Genomic DNA, 17,793 nt, shown 5'->3' with positions numbered 1-17,793 from the left:
AGTTCAAGTGTCAATCAAGCAAAGTTCTGTTTTGGCTGATTTATTGAATTCAGCACTCAAAGTGAAATTGCGACACAGCACTTAGCACTGCTGCCTCACAGCGCCAGGGACCCAGGTTCGATTCCCAGCTTGGGTCACTGTCTGCATGGAGTTTGCACGTTCTCCCCATGTCTGCATGAGTTTTGTCCGGTTTCCACCCATTGTCCAAAGATGTGTGGGTTAGGTGGATTGGCGCCATGCTAAAGTGCTCCTTAGGGTCGGGGCACTAGCGAGGGTAAAACCAAGTTATTGTTAACGCTGCTGCCACTCTGAACATTTAACCAGGGTCATCAATTCAATGCTGAATCACGAGTGGCTAGAATCATAGAATCACAGAATCCCTACTCACTACATTACAGAAGGAGGCCATTCATCCCTTCAAGTCTACACTGACTCTCTGACAGAGTATCTTACCCGGAGCCTCTTGCACCTGCCCCACCTTATCTCCATAACACAGTAACTTTATTGCAGTGTTAATGTAAGCCTATTTGTGACACGAATAAATAAACTTATTTACCATGGCTAACCAATCTAAGGGACACTGAGGGGCAATTTAGCATGGCCAATCCACTGAAACAACACATCTTGGGACACTGAGGGGCAATTTAGCATGGCCAATCCACCTAAACTACACATCTTGGGACACGAAAGGGCAATTTAGCATGGCCAATCCACCTAAACTACACATCTTGGGACACTGAGGGGCAATTTAGCATGGCCAATCCACTGAAACAACACATCTTGGGACACTAAAGGGCAATTTAGCATGGCCAATCCACCTAAACTACACATCTTGGGACACTGAGGGGCAATTTAGCATGGCCAATCCACCTAAACTACACATCTTGGGACACTAAAGGGAAATTTAGCACGGCCAATCCACCTAACCTGCACATGTTTGGAGTGTTGGAGGAAACCAGAGCACCCGGAGGAAACCCACGCAGACATGGGGAGAACATGCAAACTCCACACAGACAGTGACCCAAGGCCAGAATCGAACCCGGGTCCCTGGTGCTGTGAGGCAGCAGTGCTAACCACAATTTGAGGTACATTTTTACCGTGGTTATTTTGGTCTTATCCCCTAAATCCATTCCCCAAATCACATACAAAACCTCCCAAAACATTTTATTTAAGCAGGTATTAGTTTCTCCTCCCTGTTTAGGATGGGAGATTAATTGTTCTAATGCACCTGAGCCTGGAATGTGAAGAATGTTTCTCCTCGCGGGCTGTGAAGGCTCCTGTCAATAGGGCTTAGATTTCCTCTCAGGCTTACTCACTGCTCAGGCCAATGTCCTATTGTGTTACTTTTATTTTTGCAGATTAAGGCAGTCGAGGGTGAAAAGGAATTCATTACAAGAGGTTTAGCTGCCTAACCCAAATCATTGAATCAGCAGTGGAATTAAAGATTCAGATTAAACAGCTTTTCCTTTCAGTGCTGTTCCAGGTCAGAGGGCTGGAGGTGGCAAAATTCTAAATATCCGAAAATCCAACACTTCCGCAGCAGAACCAACTTCATCATATATATCAATCATAGAACCCTGCAGTGCAGAAAGAGGCCCTTTGGCCCATCGAGTCTGCACCGAACATAATCCCACCCAGGCCCTACCCCCATATCCCTACATATTATACCCACCAATCCCTCTAACTTACATATCCCTGGACACTAAGGGGCAATTTCTTTGCATGGCCAATCAACCGAACCCGCACATCTTTGGACTGTGGGAGGAAACCGGAGTACCTGCAGGAAACCCATGCAGACACGAGGAGAATGTGCAAACTCCATCACAGACAGTGACCCGAGCCGGGAATCGAACCCAGGACCCTGGAGCTGTAAAGCAGTAGAACTTAATTCTGAATCACAAGTGGCTGGTGACTGGAATCATAGAATCACGGTGGCACAATGGTTAGCACTGCTGCCCCACAGTGCCAGGGACCTAGGTTCGATTCCTGGCTTGGGTCTGTGTGGAGACTGCACATTCTCCCCGTGTCTGCGTGGGTTTCCTCTGGATGCTCCGGTTTCCTCCCACAGCCCAAAGATGTGCACGTTAGGTGTTAAATTCTTAATCAGTGTACCAGAGCAGGGTTGGAGAGTGGTGACTAGGGGATTTTTACAGTAACTTCATTGCAGTGTAAACCTACTTGTGACACTAATAAATAAACTTTACACCCTCCGGGGAATGTGAAGAGAGGGACATTTCCTATCATTCATAGAACCATTGATATTTGTCACTGTTTAAGGAAGTGACAATAAAGTGCAAAGTGCTGGATATTGAAATAATGGCTCCTGCCAACAGACCCACCCAAAACCCCTTGGAAATTCACAATGAGTGAAGTATAATGGGCCAAGCTGAGGAATGATTACAAATGTTGCAAGTAGTGTCAAGAAAGCTCTCTGTAACGGAACAGGCTGAAATGCGGCACTCTTTCCTTCACTCTCGGAAAATGTGTGTCACAGGTTCATAGGATCCCTACAAGAGCAGAAGGAGGCCATTCAATCCATCGACAACAATCCCACCCTGGCCCTATCCTCCATATCTCCATGTATTTACCCTGTTAGTCCCTTAACCTTTACATCTTGGGCCACTAAGGGGCAATTTAGCATTTACCAATCAACCTAACCCCCACCTTTTTGGGCTGTGGGAGGAAACCAGAGCACTTGGAGGAAACCCACACAGACATGGGGGGAACGTGTAAACTCCGCACAGACAATCATCCAAGGCCAGAATTGAACCCCGGTCCCAGCGGAATCCTCCGGAAGGAAATATTGGCTGTATATGTTCAGCAGAGCAATATCAGTAAAGGGTTAGGTTGTGAAGATAGATTGCAAAAACTTGCCTTGTATTTCCTTGAGTTTACAAAGTTGTGGGTAATTTAATCAAGGTATTTACAATGATAAAAATGTTTCAATCAGGTAAGACCATAAGACATAGGAGCAGAATTAGGCCACTCAGCCCATCTGCTCTGCCATTCAATCATGGCTGATATTTTTCTCATCCTCATTCTCCTGCCTTTTCCCCACAACTCCTGATCCCTTATTAATTAAGAACTATCTATCTCCGTCTTAAAGACACTCAATGACCCGGCCTCCACAGCCTTCTGCGGCAAAGTGTTCCACAGACTCACCACTTGCTTACTGTGCATAGATCCCTGAAAGTTGGTACCCAGGTTGATAAGGTTGTTAAGAAGGCATACAGTGTGTTAGCTTTTATTGGTAGAGGGATTGAATTTCGGAGCTGTGAGGTCAAGTTGCAACTGTACAAAACTCTGTTGCAGCCGCACTTGGAGTATTGCGTACAGTTCTGGTTGCCGCATTATAAGAGGGATGTGAAGGCTTCGGAAAGGGTGCTGAGGAGGGTTACCAGGATGTTGCCTGGTATGGTGGGAAGGTCTTATAAGGAAAGGCTGAGGGACTTGAGGTTGTTTTCGTTAGAAAGAAGAAGGTTGAGAGGTGACCTAATTGAGGCATACAAGATGATCAGAGCGTTAGATAGCGTGGATAGTGAGAGTCTTTTTCCTCAGATGGTGACGACTAACACAAGGGGACATAGCTTTAAATTAAGGGGTGGTAATTATAGGACGGATGTCAGAGGTAGGTTCTTTACTCAGAGGGTAGTAAGGGCGTGGAATGCCCTGCCTGCAGCAGTTGTGGACTCGCCAACTTTAAGGGCATTCAAATGGTCAGTGGATAGACATATGGATAACATTGGAATAGTTTAAGTTAGAGGGTCATTAGATTGGTTCCACTGGTCGGCGCAACATCGAGGGCCAAAGGGCCTGTACTGCGCTGTAATGTTCTATGTTCTATGAAGAAATTCCTCCTCATCTCTGTTTTAAAGGATCATCCCTTTAGCCTGAGGTTGTGCCCTCTAGTTCTAGTTTTTCCTACTCGTGGAAACATCCTCTCCACTCTATCCAAGCCTTGCCGTATCCTGCAAGTTTCAGTAAGATCCCCTCCTCATCGTTCTAAGTTCCAGCAAGTACAGACCCAGAGTCCTCAACCGTTCTTCATACGACAAGCTCTTCATTCCTGGGATCATTCTTATGAACCTCCTCTGGATCCTTTTAAGATCAGCACATCCTTCATTAGATATGGGGCCCAAAACTCCAAATATTCCAAATGGGGTCTGACCAGAGCCTTACACAGAGGTACATCCCTACTCTTGTATTCTAGCCCTCTTGACATGAATGCTAGCATTGCATTTGCCTTCCTAACTGCTGACTGAACCGTTAACCTTAAGAGAACCTTGAACAAGGATTCCCAAGGCAGATGTTAAATAGAGTAGACTTATTTACTCATTCATGGAATGTGGGCATGCCTATCCCGTATTCCTACTCCTGCTTCTAGTTTCCATGTTTCTAATGCAGATAATTCTACTCCTGCTCCCACATTCCTATGTTCCTGATGTGCCAGGTTTGGATCGAATAGGTTGGCTTTACCTTGAAAGATTCTAGGAATCCCCCATGGCTGCCATTTTCCATCTTCTCTTCATCAGAGTACAGCCCCAACATGGCCTGTGTCTGGCTGTGGAGTTCATCGCGTAGGTTGTCCAACAGTGCTGCCCTTGTGCGATTCTACACAGTGAAAACACATGATAGTCAGTGTGACATAAGAGTTTCCTAATAATCTTATTATACAGTGTATAAACGTTAGACTGGGGAGGAACAAAAGGTACGGCTTGTCCCACGACCCCTACCCATCTAGAAAGTACAAGGGCAGCAGATACATGGGAACACCACCGCCTAGAGATTCCCATTCATCCTGACTTGGAAATATGTCTCCATTCCTTCCCAGGGTCAAAATCCTGGAACTCCCTCCCTAACAGCATGGTGGGGGTACCTACACCTCAGGGACTGCAGTGGTTCAGGAAGGTAGCTCACCACCACCTTCTCAAGGGGCAATTAGAAACGGGCAATAAATGCTGGCCTGGCCAGCGAATCCCACATCCCGTGAATAAATTTAGAGAAAAAAAACCCAGTGAAGTACATTTTGTTGTTCAAATCTTTGGCGTTAGCCAGAACAGTGGGCGGGATTTTCCTGCCGGGTTCACCCCAAATCCCGCCCGAGGTGAACGGACCTTTGCTTGTTCCCACCTGCTATGATTCCCATGGCAGGTGGGACGGAAAATTTTCCCCCAATACTGGAAGTAGCTTACATTGATGAAACGTTTTTTTACACAGAGGGTGGTGGGTGCCTGAAACTCGCTGCCGGGGGAGGTAGTGGAAGCAGATACATAAGAACATAAGGACATAAGAAATAGGAGCAGGAGTAGGCCATACGATAGTGACTTTTAAGGGGCGTCTTGACAAATACATGAATAGGATGGGAATAGAGGGATACGGTCCCCGGGAGGGTAGGGGGTTTTAGTTCAGTCGGGCAGCATGGCCTGTGCAGGCTTGGAGGGCCGAAGGGCCTGTTCTTGTGCTGGAATTTTCTTTGTTTGAAATGCTCGCGTAGCAGTTTTCATTCCTGAACTTAGACAGCCATATTGCCTCAACTGTTGAAAGAATCGCTCTTCTGTATTCCTGACAATGTTAAGTGTACATTCTTACCTCCAGTTTTGCAAACTTCTCAGACTTATAGCAAGCAGTTTCGGCGTTGATCAGCTTTGTGAGCAGGAACTCTCTGAATTCAGGACCCTAGGCAGAAAAAGGGCATCTTCAGGAGTTTGATTTGTTCAGTATATCTGAGAACAGCTTGATGTATTGCCCCTGGCCTCCACAGCTATATCCTTAAGCGATGGGCAGGAAAGGTTTCACCCCATGCCAATACATTACCGATCTTAGCCAGCTGCCACACAGAGGCAACTAGAAATGGTTAAGTTACCCTGCCACAGTGGCTGGATGGAGGGAAGAGATGGCTAAAGATGCAACCTGTGTCGTATGAACTCTCTGGCACAGTACATAGGTACACACCGGTGCTGCAGTACCAGTTGTTTAGCGTGTGAGAACCACCATCGCATATCTCTGGACTATATCAATGGGGGAATCACTGAGTTACGAAAAAGAAATACGTTTAAATAAACCAAATTTCAAAGGATTCAGGTTCTGAATTGCAACAACAGGAATTTTGCAATGAGATCTCGAGATGAATATGAGGCAAATAATGTCAGGGGTGAGGAAAAGTCAGAAATGTTATCCCTCTAAGACGTCCACTGTCCCATCATAACAGCTCCGTACGTTCTGACTGACCCCAGTGTTTTCACTTCCATTGTTTTGTTTGCAATATTATTAGACGTGAATCATCTTGAGGACTGATAATAGAGTAAGAACGCACAAAATAGGAGCAAGAGAAGGTCACATGGCCCCTCGAGCCTCCTCAACCATTCGATACGACCACCACTGATCTTCAATCTCAACTCCACTTTCCGGCCTGATCCCATCTCTTGGTCCTCTTAGATCCCAAAATCCATCGCCCTGAGTCGTGACTATACTCAGTGACTGAGCGTCCACAGCCCACTGGGGTAGACAATTTAAAAGGTTCGCAACCTCCTGAGTGCCGAACTTTCTGTCCATTGAACTGAAATGGCCTTCCCCTTGTCTGGAGATTACACTTCGTAGGAACATGGGAGCAGGAATTGGCCATTTGGCTCTCTGAACCTGCTCTGCATATCCGTTAAGAACAGGGCTGGTCTGCCTGTGGTCTCAACCTCACTTTCCTGTCTATTGCCCATAACCCTTATCTATCAAAAATCTGCCTTGGATAAATTCAATGCGTAAGCCTTCACTATTTTCATGGGATGAGAATTCCACAGGCTAATGACCCTCAAGAGAAACAAATTCTCCTCAACTCCATCTTAAAAGTGGGACCTCAGATGGGATTTTCCAGCCACTTTTGCCCTGAAGCTGGAAAATCCTGCCTGAGGTTAACAGACCTTCCAAGGTCTGCGCCTCACCTGCTCCCGTGGTGGGTGGATTGGGAATATTCACCCTCCTTTTTGAACTGTGGCCCCCTAATTCTCATTTGCCCCACAAGAGGAGGCATCTTCCTGGCATCCACCTCATGAAGTCCCCTCAGGATCTTATATCGTTCAAAAGATCACCTCTCATTCTTCTAAACCCCAGTGGGTGTAGACGCAACCCTGTTCAACCATTCCTCATCACAGGAATGAATTGAATGAACCTGTTTCTTGCACAGAATTACACCCTTTTGCTCATAGGGTGCCCAATACTATACACAGTACTAGATGTGGTCTCACCTTTACAGCTGCGGAAAATCTTCCCTACTTTTCATGGAATCATAGAATCCCTATAGTGCAGAAGAAGGCCATTCAGCCCATCAGGTCTGCACTGACAACAATCCCACCCAGGCCCTATCCTTGTAATCCTGCGTAAAACCCTGACACCAAGGGGCAATCCCACCCAGATCTGTTGCCCGTAATCCCAAGTAATTTACCCCACTAATCCCGCTAACCTACACGTTTTGAGACACTGAGGGACAATTTAGCATGGCCGATCCCCCTAACCTACACATCCTGGGATACTAAGGGGCAATTTAGCATGGCCAATTCATCTAACCTACACATCCTGGGATACTAAGGGGCAATTTAGCATGGCCAATCCCTCTAACCTCCACATCCTGGGATACTAAGGGGCAATATAGCATGGCCAATCCATCTAACCTACACATCTCGGGACACTAAGGGGCAATTTAGCATGGCCAATCCCCCTAACCTACACATCCTGAGACACTAAGGGACAATTTAGCATGGCCAATCCCCCTAACCTACACATCCTGGGATACTAAGGGGCAATATAGCATGGCCAATTCATCTAACCTACATATCTCGGGACACTAAGGGGCAATTTAGCATGGCCACTCCCCCTAACCTACACATCCTGAGACACTAAGGGTCAATTTAGCATGGCCAATCCCCCTAACTTACACATCCTGGGATACTAAGGGGCAATATAGCATGGCCAATTCATCTAACCTACACATCTCGGGACACTAAGGGGCAATTTAGCATGGCCAATCCCCCTAACCTACACATCCTGAGACACTAAGGGTCAATTTAGCATGGCCAATCCCCCGAACTTACACATCCTGGGATACTAAGGGGCAATATAGCATGGCCAATTCATCTAACCTACACATCTCAGGACACTAAGGGGCAATTTAGCATGGTCAATCCCCCTAACCTACATATCCTGAGACACTAAGGGTCAATTTAGCATGGCCAATCCTCCTAACTTACACATTCTGGGATACTAAGGGGCAATATAGCATGGCCAATCCATCTAACCTACACATCTTGGGACACTAAGGGGCAATTTAGCTTGGCCAATCCACCTAACTCTGCAATCTGTGCATGATGGGAAGAAACCGGAGCACCCGGAAGAAACCCACACAGACACGGGGAGAAAGTGCAAACTTCACCAAAGGCTGGAATTGAACCCGGGTCCCTGGCGCAGTGAGGCATTAGTGCTAACTACTATGCCACCGTGCCACCGCTAATATTCCAGAGTCCTGCCAGCCCCCTCCATTTAATTAGTATTCTATTCCTCCTGCCAAAGTAGACAAGTACACATCTTCCCACATTATACTCCATCTGCCCACCTTATGCCCACTCACTTAAAATGTCGTTATCCCTTTGCTGACTCTCTACCTCCTCTTGACAACATACTTTCCTACCTATTTGGCTTCATTGCCAAATTTAGCTATCACAGATTTGGCCCCTCGATTCAAGTCAATGGTATAGGTTTTTATTAGCCGAATCTCCGAGTTTTAAAATCTCCCACCAGGGCAAACAGCAAACCAGCATTCTTCCTGGAAGAGACGCCTGTTGTAGAAAAGATGTCCACCTTGCAGATACAAAATAGACTTTACTGGACAGGAATCAGAGCTGCTTACCTTTTTAAACACAGGCGGCGTTGGCAAGGGCGGTCCAAAGAGACGAACACCCTCTCGAGCGGTGACTGAAACCTGCCAAGGATGGGAAGGTTCATATTAGAGTTTTCTCTGAATGTATTTAAACCCACAATAATCAGATACACACGCAATGCTGGTCAGCCGAACATCAATCGAGTGATTTTCTGTGTTTATGATTCTGGTTTATGAATGACTTCACAGAATCATAGAATCCCTACAGTGTGGAAGGAGGCCATTCGGCCCATTGAGTCTCTGACAGAGAATCTTACACAGACCCTATCCCTGTAATCCAACATATATGTCCCACCAATCCACTTAACCTGCAAATTTTGGGACACTAAGGGACAATTTAGCATGGCCAATCCACCTAACCCACACATCTTAGGACTGTGGAAGGAAACTGGAGCACCTGGAGGAAACCCATGCAGACATGAGGAAAACTTGCAAACTCCACATAGACAGTGACCTGAAGCCGGAATCGAACCCAGTCCCTGGCACTGTGAGGCTAATCACTGTTCTAATTCAATGATCAAGATGTGTAAACTCGGTTCACTACAAGCACAATGTACGCCACTGACAGAAATCAACTAAAGTTAAAATTTATTTTGTTGATGTTACAAGTAGGCTTAAATTAAAACTGCAACGAAGTTACTGTGAAAATCCCCTAGTCGCCACACTCTGGTGTCTGTTCAGGTACATTGAGGGAGAATTTAGCATCTAATCAGCACGTCTTTTGGACTGTGGGAGGAAACCGGAACACCCGAGGAAACCCAAGAAGATATGGGGTGAATGTACAAACTTCACACAAACAGTGACCCGAGGCCAGAATTGAACCCGGGTCCCTGCCACTGTGAGGCAGTCATGCTAACCACTGTGCCACCATGTGCAATTTCACCACCTTTTCACTTGCTGCGGATGGTTGAGTTTACAGTAGAAAAGATGGCAGTGTCACAAAGAAGGTAGAAGTCATGAGAGTAAACAGGGAGGTGTTACTACGCCTTATTTGTTTTGCGTCTGGTTCAGTTTGGGGTGGAGAAGGGGCCACTCTTCCCCTCATTTCTTTACAGAACTGTTTACCTTATATGTAGTTTTATCTGGAGAGGAAGTCTCCGCCTGCACCACAATGTAGGCGTGAAGGAAATTGGAAGCGATCATATCCGGAACAAAAGGTGTGTTTTCCTCTTGGAATACGATGGCCACAATATCATTCCCGATGTGACGTTTCCTCTGCAGCTGTGAGGGAGAAACTCAAAGTTTAATCAAAGCGGATTCTACATCTCAAATGAGGAAGAAGTCTCATTCCGGGATACCAGGGGGGAATAGAAATGGTTGGCTCTCACACTCATTCACTCACAGAGTTCGATATTGGGGTATCTACTCACCGACCTCTTTTTTCTTTCTCCACCTTTCTTGTAAAGAAGCTGACTCATACTGGGAGGGGTAATACCTCAGGGGTATCAAGTGATCTCTTTACTTAACTGACAGGAAGAAAGAAAAGGAAGCCTATTATCTAAATAGTGAGAGCTTGCAGAGCCCTGAGATGCAGAGGGATCTGGGTGTCCTAGTGCATGAATCACAAAAGGCTAGTATGCAGGTACAGCAAGAATGAGAATATTGGCCCTAATATTCTGGCCGTTTTTATTTATTGCGGGGGGGAGTTGATTACAAAAGTAGGGACTTTATGCTTCAGTCATATAGGGTGTTGGTGATACTGTGTCTGCAGTCCTGCAAACAGTACTGATCTCCTTAATTTAGGAAGGGTGTAAATGCATTAGATGCAGTTCAGAGCAGGTTCCCTCGGCTATTATCAGAAATAAGGGGGTTACCTTATATGGAAAGGGTGAACAGGCTAGGCTTGTATACATTTGCATTTAGGAGATTAAGAGGTGGTGTGATTGAAACCATAAGATCCTGAGGGATATTGACAGGATGGATGTGGAGAGGATGTTTCCTCTTGTGGGAGAATCTAGAACTAGGGGTCAATTTGGTGACAAACTTTGGAGCCTCCTCCTCCATCCCAGCTGTCCCCAAAAGTTTGCTCCCTCCGCCCACTCCATGACGACATACAATCCGTGATCCTGACCAATGGACACACCACAGACCCAATTCACATTCAGACTGGGATCAGGCAAGGCGATGTCATTGCATTGATGCTCTTCTCAATCTTCCTTGTTGCAATTTCCATCTCACCCCCTCAGCAAGCTCCCTCCCGGAATGAAGATATACTACACAACAAACGGGAGGCAATTGCCGGCTTTTAGACCAACACAGATGGAGAATTCCGCCCTTATCCCAAGCATGAGTGGAAGTGGGGGACAAGAGTGAGAGCTTCACCTACACAAGGTTCTTGTCCTAGAAACAAGAGAATCATTTCCTCCAGCCACAGATACCTCAGGTCAAATGAAACTCAAAGTAAATGTTTCGTTCATGTTGTGATGTTGTTGAAATGGAAAACTCTTCTGCATAAAAACAGAAAATGCTGGAAAATCTCAGCAGGTCTGACAGCATCTGTGGAGAGAGAATAGAGCCAATGTTTCGAGTCTAGATGACCCTTCATCAAAGCTAAGAGTAGAGAAAATCAGAAGACATTTATACCCTGAGGGTTAGGGGATTGCGGGCTGTAACTGGACAAAAGGAATGTAAATGATGATGAAGGTGACTGAGAAAAGTGCTGAAAGAGTTCACTAAGATCAGAATATCTTATAGCACCTTTTTCGTGGTATAAATCTCTGCCAATTTTCTTTGCTCTGACAGAGGGTCATCCAGATACCATGCCGCCCTAGGTAGGACAGAAGAAACCGTGGTTTCATTTTGCCGTGTCAGTTTCCTCAGGGGAGGGTTCGCTGGTAAAACCCAAACAGGTCAAACATTCACCACGATAACTTTTAAATACCAGGAAACACAACTAAAAAAAGTTAGGAGCATGGATGGAAGTCAGATGGGATATCTCAAAGAATGATTATGCTTTGGTGATGTGGAACAGCCTGACAGCCTGAAACAGCAAGTGACTGAGTAATAGGACTGGACAGGCAGGTGACAGGTAGATCCATCAGGAAAGGAGAAGTTCCACAAACACCAGTGCATTCACTTCTAGAAAGTAAGACACTGACAAGGTCACTTTTATCTGTAAAATAATCTGTATTCCCCCAAAACAAGGGAAAAGTAAGTGAATTGGAGTAAAAATGTTGAAGCCCAAGCCTTGAAATTCCATATCCTGACCTCATGGTGGTTACATGAAAGTCACTGTCCACATCTATCCTGTCAGATTGTGTGGGCTCAGTGGGAGGGGATCTAATTAGCCTGGGAGCTGAGAGGTGCACGTGTTACTATGGCCATATCTACCTTGGGCATATCACAGCTGGATTATTTTAATCCCCGACCACTTTTCGGAGGGGTCAGTGGTTGTCCAAGCCCCCCCATCCCTACTCCCCTTGCCCAGTATTTCAGGAACCAGAATCTTCCTCATTCTTCAATCGTGCCCCACACCCTCCCCGGGGCATTCTTCTCAACATCTGGGGCCTCATCACACTTTGTTCTGGCTGTATTCCCACATTTGGGTCAGCTGAGTCACCCCGTGGGCCGTCTGGGTGTCATTTGCCTTGCAAAAAGTCTCCAGGAAAATCTCAGACCTGGCACAATTAGGCCCTTGGAGTTTGTGGTGAGTTCCATCAGATTTTTGCTAGAGTTATGGGAGAACCTCAGTCGAGCTTTGTAGTTCAAGAACCTTTTCCATTTACTCACTATGTTAATTAAGAATGATTTACACCAATGAATCCAGCACCAGGTTTTCCACCTCACCTTTCAGGCATCCTTTATCTTGAATTGCAAAATGCATCTAAAACTCTACACACTGTGGCCAAGTGCACATTTGTAACTCCCTACAGAGTTTCCGGTCTCAACTATCATGTAATGTGAAAAGACATTAGTGCAATTTCCCGCTGTAGTCTCCTGTAACGCGAGTGTAACAAATTTGGGAACTCTGAGGCACATGGGCTTTCTGCCTACGGTTGCACATTTCATCCAATGTAATTTCAGCAAACAAGCGGAGAATCTCAGCTGAAATTCACAAATCCTGCACCCCCCTGTCCCTCCATCCACCCCCCCCACCCACCCTTGCCCCTCCACCCCCCACACTGTTAATGAGTGGGAATTGTATATGTCTGAACAGCATACCATTAGAATCTTGTTTTATTTGGTATGTTAATAGTTTAGTTAATTTGTTCACTGTTAGATAAATAAATAGTTATGTGTCGATTTTAGAACGAGCGTCAGGAATTTATTCTGTATTTAACCACTAGAAGTGCTGAAGGGCAGATCACACATACCTTTTACAGATTATAGGAGTAGGTACTCACCTTTGGATGTTTTGGTGTTAGTTCTCGGAGGGGGGAATCCACCAGGTAAAACAACAATATTTTACAAATTCATTTTTATTCTTATACAGAAGGCGAAGAGGTGATTAACTCAAATGATGACTGACCCTCAGCACATTAGACTTCAACTTTCCAGAACACTAACCTTACCTTCTTTACCTTTCTTAAAGGTTTCCAGCATCCAAGCCTTAAAGACCATTCCAGAACAAAAGAAAACAACAACTTGTGTTTATTTGGTACTTTTCCCAACCTCAAAGCGCAAAACAGTGACAGAGTTTTGAAATGGTCACTGCTGTAATGGAGGAAATGAGATAGATAATTTGCACGCAACAAACTCCCACAAATGGTAATGTGATAATGAGCCATCTAATCTGTTTTTATTGATGTTTGTTGTGGATGTAAATACGGATCAGGATGCTGGGGGGAGCTCCCTCACTCTTCTCTGTAACCAAGGGGTTTTCACATCATCCAACAGAGAGGATGGATTTAATTCTTCACCAGAAGCGATGGACGATTTTGACAGGGTGTAAGGAAGGACTATTTCTTCCGCTGAGGGACTCACTGCTGAGGGTGTCACAAAAACGGTCACTACAAGCAAGATAGATGTTAGGGGCGGCACTGTGACACAATAGTTAGCACGGCTGCCTCACAGCACTAGGGACTCGGGTTCAACTCCGGCCTCGAGTGACTGCCTGTGTGGAGTTTGCACATTCTCCTCGTGTCTGAGTGGGTTTCCTCCAAGTACTCCGGTTTCCTCCCACACTCCAAAGATGTGCAGGTTAGGTGAATTGGCCACGCTAAAATTTTCCCTTCGGGTCAAGGGATTATAAATGGGATAATGGGGATAGGGCCTGATTGGGATTGCTGTGCAGACTCGATGGGCCAAATGGCCTCATTCAGCCCTGTAGTGTTTCTATGATTCATTCTACACATACACAGCTTTGGTTTGAGCGTGGGCCGCCTTGTCACTGGGGATTTTTTTCGGGGAAAGCATAGATAAAGCCTAGAAGCAGAAGAAAATGCAGCACCTTAACAGGCAATTGGGGGAGCAGGATTCATTTTGCTGAGAGATGCCACAGATAATGATGCCCAGATTAGTTGGTCATGGTCACACTGCTGTTTGTGGGAGTTTTCACAGTAACTTCATTGTAGTGTTAATGTAAACTTGCTTGTGACACTGATAAATAAACTTCAAATAAAACTTCACGCTTCAGCGCGCAAATTGATTGCTGTGTTTCCTCCGGTACCACAGTGACTACACTTCAGAAACCCTGTTATTGGTCTGTGCTGTTTTGCACCGTTAACGTTCTTTCGACCTACCTGCTGCGAGTCTCCTTCTGTAAAGGGCAGCTTTGTGGAAACGTGGAACATTATCTCTCTGTCTTTGAAGGTGGTGTAGACAGACTCTGACCCCGTTTGACCATGTGCAACATCGAGTCCTCCTCGGAAGCTATATTGAGAAAGATGATACTATAAGCTACAACCTGTACGTGGTTTGTTAAACTTTTGCATGTTTATAGATTGAGGAGCGATATATGAAATGCAGAAAGTGGGAACAGTCTCCTCTTAACTCTGGCCAAGACTTTCCACTTTGGGTGCAATTTGTGATCAGGAGGCACTCAAAATAGCTCCAGTTTTTAAGAAGTATTCATTTTCTGTTTAAGTTTCCACCCATTTGCAAATTGTCGAACATGGAGGGCGGAATTTTCCTTCCAGGGGGATCGTAGTGGGCAGGACATGGACAATGCAAAGGTCTGTTGACTACAAGTGGGATTTTCCAGTCCTGTGGCTGGAAGATCTTGCCTCAAAATCTTTCACAAATGAGTGCAAACCCAATTGCATTTTAGAATGTGGTCGATTTGGATTAAAAACATTATCTGATATATTCAAGAGTGCCACTGTTTTATTAATGTAGCTGCAAATTAAGTTACCGCAAAAAAAAAGCATTTTTAAACAGAAGTGTTGGTCACCTGTTCTGAAATAACAAAAAGCTTTTTTATTATTCATTCACAGGACATGGGCCTCACTGACTGGGCCAGGATTCCTAAATTGCCCTTAAACTGAGCAGCTTGGTCAGCAATTTCAGAGGGCATTTAAGAGTTAACCACATTCTGTGGTTCTGGACTAGTAAGGACAGCAGATTTCCTTCCCTAAAGGACATGCGTGAACCAGGTAGGTTTTTATGACAATCAGCAATGGTTTCATCAGTCGATTCTTCTTAATTCCAGATTTTTATCGAATTCAAATTTCACCATCTGATGTGGCGGGATTTGAACCCAGGTCCCCAGAATATTACCCTTGGAACTCAAAGTTTAATATCAGGATATTAAATTTGATGATCAGCTGTAATCAAAATGAATGGCAGAGCAGGCTCGAAAGGCCGAATGGCCCCCTCCTGCTTCTGGTTTCTATGTTTCTGAAATTAAGTTGGATTATTTTGGGCACAAGGATCCTACGATTTAGAAAAATCTTTAATAGCTTTCCTTCAACTTAGAAACCCTGTAGTGCAGAAGGAGGCCATTTGGCCCATCGAGTCTGTACTGACCACAATCCCACCCAGGCACTATACCCGTAACCCCACGTATTTACCCTGCTAATCCCTAACTAATTAGTCAATTTTACGTGAATCACACTTAAATAACTGACGTCAAGGAAATCTCTGATTATTTCACTCTTGAGATAGGGAGGTAATCATTGCCAAATTAAAATGAACTAAATCAATGGTTTCACCTTAGGGAGAGAGGAAATTCACAGTCACTGCTAAGAATGTACAAAATTTTCACTCACCCTTTGAATTCTTGGAGCACAATTGTGTCTCCGATTAAGTTCAAGAATTCCTTAAAAACAGGGCTTTCTTCATTGTTCCCAAATAATTCCGCTTCTGTGGTCTGGAACACAGGAATAAGGCATCTCAGTGTTTCAAAGCTAAACACAGTGAAGTTCAGTCACTTGCAACAAGCTGTGAGTACAGCAAATCATAGAATCCCTACAGTGCAGAAGGAGGCCATTCAGCCCATCATGTCTGCACTGACTCTCTGACAGAGCATCTTACCCAGGCCCAATCCCATTACGTTAACCCCACACATTTTACCCTGCTAATCCCCCAAAGCTACATTTCTTGGGATACTAGGGGCAATTTAGCACGGCCAATCCACCTAACTGACATATCTTTGGACTGTGGGAGGAAACCTATGCAGACACGGGAAGAATGAGTAAACACCACACAGTGACCCAAGCCGGGAATCGAACCCGGGTGCCTGGCGCTGTGAGGCAGCAGTGTTAACCACTGTGCCACCGGGCTGCCCATGATTAAAGTATGTTTTTGCAAGGGGATAATACAGGATTTTTTTGTCTTCAATTGAATGTTTATTGAATTATTTTCTATGAGTCATTCACCAATAAGGTTTCTGCAAGTCAAAGAGAGCGCATAGGATGGTCCAATAGAGCGGACTTAATGTAATAATAGCTTAATTTTGGATCAGGTAACTCTATATGAATCCATTCCCGGTGACAAACTGTAAACAAATCCTCGGTCCCACGCACATAAAGTCATAGAGGTTTACAGCGTGGAAACAGGCCCTTCGGCCCAACTTGTCCATGCTGCCCTTTTTTTTAAAACACCTAAGCTATTCCCAATTGCCCACATTTGGCCCATATCCCTCTATACCTATCATGCCTGTGTAACTATCAAAATGCTTTTTAAAAAGAGTCATCTGTGGATGGAAACAGTTAACAGGACATAAACAGATTGAAATTAGTATTTAGATATTGGCTGGGATTCTCCGACCGTTTGCGCTGGTGGGATTCTCTGGAGCCACTGGCCGCGCAGTTGGGTGACGTCAATGGGAACTCCCACTGATGATGGCGGGAGCGGAGGATTCCAACACCAGTGAACAGCGCGGCACCTCCTACCATGAAAAAAGAAACGCCGAAAGGAGGCCTGAGAATCAGGCCCAATGTCTTCATGATGGTGGAGCTGGAAGCCTCCTCATTTATATGGACAGGAGACTGTGAATATATCCATGAGTGATGTGGCTGTTATCCCAGACTCTGTATCTACTCTGTCAACAAGCTCAGATTAACACTGCAGAACACTGTCTGGGATTGGTTGCGGCCAGAATGTACCTAATAAGTACAGAGTAAATCTATTTTAATAAATGCCAGTTATGACCCGCCATTGAATCCAATGATTTTTTTAAGGGTAGTCATTCCTCACCTGTCTGACCTTCTGATAGATCACCCCAAACTTGAAGTTGTTATTGATCTCGTGTTCATCATATGCGACGATCAACTGGGACGCCTTGGGGAAGATAAAACAAGCCAATGAAGGCACCTTGCCAAGAACAAGTTTACACTAATTATTCTGTCCTGGATTTTCATAGAATCGTACAGTGCAGAAGGAGGCCTTTCGGCCCATCGAGTGCACACCGACCACAATCCCACCCAGGCCCCATCCCATCACACATTTACCCCAGATCGTCCCCCTGACAATAAGGAGGCAATTTAGCATGG

At 45.2% G+C, this 17,793-nt stretch overlaps 1 protein-coding gene across 9 annotated transcripts in view; it reads right to left on the bottom strand.

The window, feature by feature from the left end:
- Positions 1–17,793, bottom strand: part of rap1gap2a (RAP1 GTPase activating protein 2a) — a 248,372-nt gene that overhangs the window by 19,538 nt on the left and 211,041 nt on the right. For all 9 annotated transcript variants that reach the window (XM_080210970.1, XM_080210964.1, XM_080210966.1 and 6 more), the window contains 7 exons: positions 17,498–17,581; positions 16,069–16,169; positions 14,602–14,731; positions 9,986–10,141; positions 8,891–8,962; positions 5,590–5,676; positions 4,477–4,611 (listed from right to left, as the gene is read on the bottom strand). In XM_080210970.1, coding sequence (XP_080067096.1) covers positions 4,477–4,611; positions 5,590–5,676; positions 8,891–8,962; positions 9,986–10,141; positions 14,602–14,731; positions 16,069–16,169; positions 17,498–17,581 — 765 coding nt within the window. The remainder of the gene's footprint in view (positions 1–4,476; positions 4,612–5,589; positions 5,677–8,890; positions 8,963–9,985; positions 10,142–14,601; positions 14,732–16,068; positions 16,170–17,497; positions 17,582–17,793) is intronic.

The sequence above is a fragment of the Carcharhinus amblyrhynchos genome, chromosome 23 (assembly GCF_965287045.1).
Source record: "Carcharhinus amblyrhynchos chromosome 23, sCarAmb.v2.hapA, whole genome shotgun sequence".
NCBI lineage: Eukaryota > Metazoa > Chordata > Chondrichthyes > Carcharhiniformes > Carcharhinidae > Carcharhinus > Carcharhinus amblyrhynchos.
Note: the sequence above shows the minus strand (reverse complement) of the source record. Positions and strands in the feature narration are given on the sequence as shown.